Below are 6,622 nucleotides of genomic sequence, written 5' to 3'. Positions count from 1 at the left end.
GTTTAGAAAGCACATCCACTACCCCTTCCTCCTCAGTTGTCACAACATCCCTGAGAGGACCCAGAAGAGGAATCACTTGTTTGCAAAGGCGAAAAACGAAAGCCGTAGGTTCAGCTGACATTGTAGAGTAACTGTCATTTCTTAGGCACTGACAAAGCTATGTCCCCTCTGTGACAGGCCAAAACTATAGATGGCCCCAGCACTTGAGTCAATCCCCGGGTCTACCATCTGTCTGCAGGGGTTGGGAGCTGACCGGGGTGATGGCCAGAACCGTCCCACAGCACTACAGTGCTGTGGGAGACCAGACCTGTTGAACTAGGGTTGGAGCCTGGCGCCCCCTGGTGGCAGCCTGCAGCCTCTGCTGGCTTCACCAGAGGCCCTCCTGGGACCAGCCACTAATTCACCCTTGTTTTACCAAGTGGGATCCCGAGGCCAGAGAAGGGCCAGGGCTAGCGGAGAGCGAACGACCTCCATATTTTCTCTGCAGAATGTAAGTTGTTGTTGGGTGAAGCATTATTGTTCTTCTTGTTGCCAGAAGTCAGAACTGAGAGGAACAAGACAGAACACTGGTGTTTCCTGAGGCTTCCTTAATCCTCATTATCTTGAGGAAAAGCAAAGCTCAGGTCCCTGCAGCAACACCTCCAGTCCTTACCCGCCCCCCCTCCCCCCCCCCCCCCCCCCCCGCCCCACAACCAAATCCTCTCCTGACACACTCTTTTGGTGTCCTGATCTGGGACAGCAGAACCTCAGGGGTGAAAAGTCCTTTGCTCCCTACTCAGGCTTCTTTGAGTTATTCAGACAGTCACTTGTGCTCTTTGGCCTGAGCTGGGGAGGGGGCAGGGGGCTGGGGAAGGGACGCTGAGTAGGGGAGACTCAGAGGTTCCTGGGGGTGGGGTGGGGGTGGGGCTGCTGGTACTGGTGGGTTGGGAATCTAAGCCAGAACTTGAGTCCTGGACAACTGTGTGATCTTGGGCTAGTGTCTTCGCCTCTGTGAGCCTCATGTTTCTCAGCCAAAAATCAGGAAATTATAGCAATATTTTAACAGCCCTACTTAGAAGAGTCCAGATTTTGGAGTTAGACTTTGTTTCAAACCCTGTATCTCCCACTGACTAGTTATGTGGCCTGAGGCTAGTTACTTAATGTCTCTGAGACTTAGTTTCTGAATCTGTAAAATGGGTTGTTGAAGGAACTCACTGAGGTGACTGAGCTGGGAACACTTTGGAAAATTCAAGGCTTTCCAAATGATGCTGGTTTTTATCACTTCCCTGGAATGGGGGAGCTGGGAAACGGCTACTAGATATTGGCACCCCCCTCCCCCCGGGGCACATCAGTTCTCATTCTGCATCCTATACACCAGCCAGGGAGAGGGTTTCTCCCTGCCTGGGTCCCCACTCCTTTCCACATTCCCTGGTTACCTGAAGCATCTCCCCCGTTCCCATCTTGTTCTAATCACAAACTGGAAAGGAAGTCCTGAGTCTCCAGTCTTCGTCCCTGGAGTCTCTGAGCCACAGCCTCCATCTTCCGCCCTGAGGGAATCTGTTTGAGGATTTGGGTTAATCCTTGGGAGGCAGGTGGAGCTGTTCCCAGGCCTGTAATCAGAACCTTCCAGTTATCCTGATGTCCCAGAACCCCGTCCTTCTTGAACTAAGCCTGCTCTGGTGCCCGAAGGCAGAGGGGGGCCTACAGGAGACTGTTGTCCATAACTTTTACCCGTTATGCGCTAGTGTGGCACCCAGAACACTTCCCTGTTCCCCTCCTGTACCTGGCCCTAGCGCTGGCGTCGTGGGCACCCGGGAGACGGTGGGAGGAGGGGCTGAGGGCTGGGGAGTGAGAGAGGCTGACAGGAGGCGGGGACTCTGGGGGGCTGAGGACTATAAAAGGGCTATGGCCGAGGGCAGGGGGATCCATCCAGCCTGAGGCAGGCACCCGCTTGGTCCAGCACCCGCTCCCTCAGGATTTAGGGTAAGTGGGCTCAGCCTGTCCTGAGCTCGGGGTCGGGGGGCTCTGAGGGGCTCGGGCTGGGATGTGGGGAAGGAGCCGGTGCCTTGCAGGGCTGGGGGCCTCCGGAGGCCTGAGGTCCTACGTGGGTCCGGCTCTGCATCTGGACAAATCCAGCACCCTGGAAGAGCAGCCTGCCGCTGACTAGAAGACTGCAAATGTGCCGGGGGCAGGGGATGGTGGCTGTGAACACAAGTCCATGCGTGTGGCCGGCCTCTTGCTCACAGACAGGGGCTGTGGTGTTCTCTCCAGGACCCGCATCAGCATGTCTACCCCTGGCGGGGAGGCTGGGGAGGGTGGGAGGGCAGCACACCAACAGGCAATGGATTCCTGCCCTTTGGTTCACAAGTTCATTCTGTGTGCCCCCAACCTGCAGGGGAGTGGGCGTGCCCCTACTTCCCAGCAGCCCCTCTGCTCCAACTCCCACCCTGCACCTGCCTCTTCAGAGCCATCAGGTCCTGGATGTCATGAGTCCTGTGTCTCTTGCCCCACGGCCCCACCTTCTCTGCTACACTTTTCTGCTCTGCCCGGGCCCTGGCTAAGCTCCGCCTGCTGCGCTGCTCCTGAGAGGGGCCGTCGTGCTCTCCAGGGCAGGCTCTAGGAGGAGGGGTGGTCAGGTCCGAGTAGCCCTTTGCTCTTCGTCCCAGGCTTGGAGAAATGGGTGACGGGCTTGGGGCTGGGCAGGTGGGCTCCGTGCTGCCTCTGTCTCCCTGCTCCTTGCCCCTCAGATGGCCGCCTCTCACCGCTGCCTCTTCCTGCTGCTTCTGTCCACGGGCGTGGCTCTGTTGCTGCGACCACCACTGGGTGCCCGTGGGGCCCCGCTGGAGCCAGTATACCCGGGGGACAATGCCACGCCAGAGCAGATGGCCCAGTACGCAGCGGAGCTCCGCAGATACATCAACATGCTGACCAGGCCCAGGTGTGTGCGAGAGAGGGCGAGAGACCCCTGCCCTAGACCCTTTCACGCTCTTGGGAAAGCAGAGCATCTCTACTGATCTGGCCTGGGCCCCTGTGCCCCGGGTGGGATGGTGCCGAGGGGTGGGCACGAGGCCGGAGAGCTGGCACCCCGGCACAGCGTTGGCCCCAGCTACCTCTCCCCTCCCAGGTATGGGAAGAGAGACAAAGAAGGCGCGCTGGACTTCTCGGAGTGTGGCTCCCCCCACTCAGCTCTCCCCAGGTGGGCTTGGTTCCCTGCCCTGTGTGTCCAGATGCCTGGGGCAGAAACCGGGGTGTGTGTCGGGGGTGGGGGAGAACAGGGGCCTAGGGCTGGCCTGAGGTCTTCCGAGGGCACGAGGACTCCCCACTCATGCTGCCACGCTCTGCCCTCTCCGCACAGGCAGCTCAGCCCGAGGGACTCGTAAAGCCACCTCCTGCCCCTCTGACTCCAGGGCAGTGCCGGCCCAGCTCGCCCTTCCGCACCCTTTGCTGGGGCCGCAGCTTGCCCCCTGCTCCCACGCAGGCTAAATAAAGCACATCAAAGTCATAGCCTCATTCTCTGTGTCTCTGGGGACCCCAGGTCGGGGCAGGAGCAGGCCAAATGCACAGGAAGAAAGGGGGGGCAAGGGGGAGGCGAAGGGAACAAGGGTGTTAGGAATGATCCAGAACGCCCGTAGGGTCATCAGAGCCATCCAGCTCAACCTCTCCACTTCACAGAGGGGCAAACTGCGGCCCAAAGGGAGGCAGGGACTCCCCCAAGTTCATTCAGCAAGTCAGTGAAGCTTGAATCATCCCGTTTCAGCATCCCTAGACCCTCCTGATCATTGGTTTGATGGCAGCCCTGCCCCCAAATGCACCCCCATGAATGCTTTCCTATAGCCTAGGCAGTAGGTGAAGTGCTCATTTATACTAAAGTGTCCTTGGCATGGGGGCAGGCGCGACAGCCCAGCCCCGAGGAATGACTGGGGTTAAGACAGTCACCGGCTACACCTGTGGCATCGGAGCTGCCCTCCTCTGGGCAGTCAGAGGTGTGTCACTGTGCGTGTTCGGTCGAAGGGCGCCTCCTCACGGCATGGTGCCCAGCAGAAGCACGGCCAGAGGAGGGGGACGTGGTGGGGAGGGGTCTGGAGATGGTGTCACGTGAGGTTGTTGGGAAAAGGAGCCTCTGTGTGCCAGGGACATTGAACCCTCTCTGTGAGGGGGGAGAAACTGTTATCCTCGCTCTACAGAGGAGGAAACCGAGGCTCAGAGAGGTCCAGCAGCTTGTCCAAGGTCCGACAGCAGATGGCAATCTAATACAGGGATACAGCATTGGCTTTAGAGTCAGATGAACCTGGGTTAGAATCCAGGATGTGCCACGTTCCCTGTGCGCTTTGGGGCCAGGACATAACCTGGATGATAGGGTTGTAGTGAGCAGGACGTGAAATAATGCATGTAAAACATTTAGCATGGCCCTTAACCCAGAAAAGTGCTAGCAGACGGGAGCTTCTGCAGGGCAGACTTGCAGCCAACCAGATGCTTCCATAAAGCATGGTGGACAGACGAGCAGAGGGATGGGCTCCGGAAGGCAGGCTTTCCTTGACTATAAGTTTCATCTTTGAAGAACCAGAAAACTGGAAAGGACTTGCCCTGAGAGGTAGTGAACTCCTGGATGTAAGAGCTGTTTAAGTAGTCGCAGGAGGGGAGGCCGCAGGAGGAATTCGGCCTTCCAGGGAGGAGGCTGCATTGGCTGAGCTCTCCGGCCACCTCCAGGAGTCCAGTCAGTGGACTGCACACTCCAGCTCTGGGAGGGTGAGGACCATGATCCTGCCCGGGGAGGCCTGCACTGACGAGGGGTCCCAGTGGCCCTTGCCAGCCCTCGCCCTTCTCAGGCATCCTGAATAGGTGGGGATGGGCTGATGTGTCTGCGACTGGGAGGGAGTGACCTTGTCTCTCTCCTCTTTTCCTGGCCTGGGAGCACCTGTGGACAGGGGTGGGGGGAGAAGTGAGAGAATTCAAACCTTCTTGGTTCCTGGAATGGCTCCTTCTGCCTCCCCTACACGTCCTGCCTGACGAGATGGGGCTTGTGGGTTCGGTGGATGAGGGGGTCCACTTTTCTGGGCTCAGCACCTCACACTGACCCCATGGCAACGACACCACACTGTGGTTCCCCTCAAGTCTTGGCTGTCTGGTGTGTGCAAACGACTTGAAAGTGGAACTAGGCCCTGAAAGGCAAAAGGCTGGAGAGGATGCCGCCACTGGGCAAGTGCATGGCTCAGGCTGATTCTTACATCCAAGGGGGTGTCCGGGAGCGGGGCTGGTTTCAGCAGGAGAATAGAGCTTGAGTTTGGATGATGGAGCCTTAAGTCCCAGAATTTTCCCTGGCAGCTAAGGGGATGGGTTCTAGGTTGGGAGAGGTGTAGTTACTTCCCAGGAGCAGGAATCGGGACTCTGCTCAGGACATACCTGAATGTGACAGTTGGATCAGGAAGGGGCCTCTGCCCCTGCCCCCAGGGGAGACAGCTTCTCTGGGACAGGCCTGGCTGAGCTCCTGCCCTCTCCCTGCTCTGCTCACAGCCAGAGGGGCTGAGAGGGTCCCCGGGGGTGAGGGAAAGCCAGGACCTTAATGCTCTGCACACTGGGGGGCTGCTTGTTCCTGTGCCAACCCTGACCTCCCAGGCTGGCATCAAAGCTGCCTTGCTCGGGGCAGAAACTTGGGGGGCGGGGTCTGGCTGAAGCTCCTCCCCCGAGGTTGCTGGGACCCACTTCTCTCACCTCTGCTCTCCCTCTTGTTTAGGGCCCCCCCGCCACCCCCTCCCCCGGAGTGGTGTAAGTGTCTTAGGTGGGGGAAGGTGGATGGGTCGCAGGGAGGAAGCAGGGAAGACCCCACAGCTGAGGTCTTTTTCCTTCTACTGTAGCAGCTCCAGGAACCCCTCTCCCCTCTCCAAGGACAGGTCCCTTCTTGCCCAGGGCCCACAGAAGTCAAGGAAGCAACAGAGATTCCGTTTCTCTTTATTGTTCTCACCGGGGCCGGGCTGGGCAGGAGTTGGGCCCCTCTCAGAATATAAAGAGGGTTGGTGGGCAGGGAGACTTGAGTTGGGCTTCTGAAAGTCAAAGCCCAGCCTGGAGAAGGAAGTCCCCGGGGCCCTGGATTCCCCCCAGCCCTCAGGGCTTCCTTTCGCTCCCGCCCAACCTGCCCCCAGTTCCGAGGCCCCTGACTGGTGCCAGCCGAGCCCAGCCTCTCCTACCTGGGGCCCCGGGAGGAGGCTGCTGGTCGGGGTTTCGCGGCGTTCCGGGGTGGCGGGTTCGTGGTGTTCTGTCGGGGGAGTTTCGTGGCGTTCGCTGATAGGGGTTTCGTAGCGTTTGCTGGTGGAGTATTCTTAGGGTTGTTCGCGTCATTAGAGTTCTTAGCGTTCTTGGACTTCATGCTGGGGAACACGTCTTTGCAGAGGCCATGCGGCTGCTCTGCGAGCCCGGTTCCGGGCTGCGATGCGCAGGGAGTGGGGTGGGGTAGGGTTGCGTAGCGGGGGCAGGTGGTGTCTGTTTCCTCCCCTCCCCCTCCCTTCCTCCCTGCCCACCTGCTGTTGAAGAGCTTCCCTATGTACTTGTTGAACTGGCCGAAGTTGGGCAGCCAACGGGCAGCCCTGGGCCTGAGACGCTGCGGCACTTGCACTTCCCCACGGCCCCGTCAGGTCTCAGCAGCAGCAGC

At 59.1% G+C, this 6,622-nt stretch overlaps 1 protein-coding gene and 1 long non-coding RNA gene across 2 annotated transcripts; one reads left to right on the top strand and one right to left on the bottom strand.

Moving 5' to 3' along the window:
• The first annotated feature begins 1,893 nt into the window (after window positions 1-1,893).
• Window positions 1,894-3,359, top strand: PPY (pancreatic polypeptide). The gene is made up of 3 exons (XM_067716239.1): window positions 1,894-1,962; window positions 2,727-2,917; window positions 3,104-3,359. Exons 2-3 carry the CDS (start codon window positions 2,727-2,729, stop codon window positions 3,357-3,359), a joined length of 447 nt encoding a protein of 148 aa, XP_067572340.1. The 5' UTR covers window positions 1,894-1,962.
• A 2,554-nt stretch (window positions 3,360-5,913) lies between these two features.
• LOC137212657 (uncharacterized) lies at window positions 5,914-6,622 on the bottom strand. Its single transcript, XR_010937572.1, has 2 exons — window positions 6,492-6,622; window positions 5,914-6,341 (listed from the first exon to the last, which is right to left on the bottom strand). It is a non-coding gene; the product is annotated as an uncharacterized lncRNA (long non-coding RNA).

Source organism: Pseudorca crassidens, chromosome 19 (assembly GCF_039906515.1).
Source record: "Pseudorca crassidens isolate mPseCra1 chromosome 19, mPseCra1.hap1, whole genome shotgun sequence".
NCBI lineage: Eukaryota > Metazoa > Chordata > Mammalia > Artiodactyla > Delphinidae > Pseudorca > Pseudorca crassidens.
The sequence above is the reverse complement of the archived record's forward strand: the minus strand, read 5'-3'. Positions and strand labels throughout refer to the sequence as shown.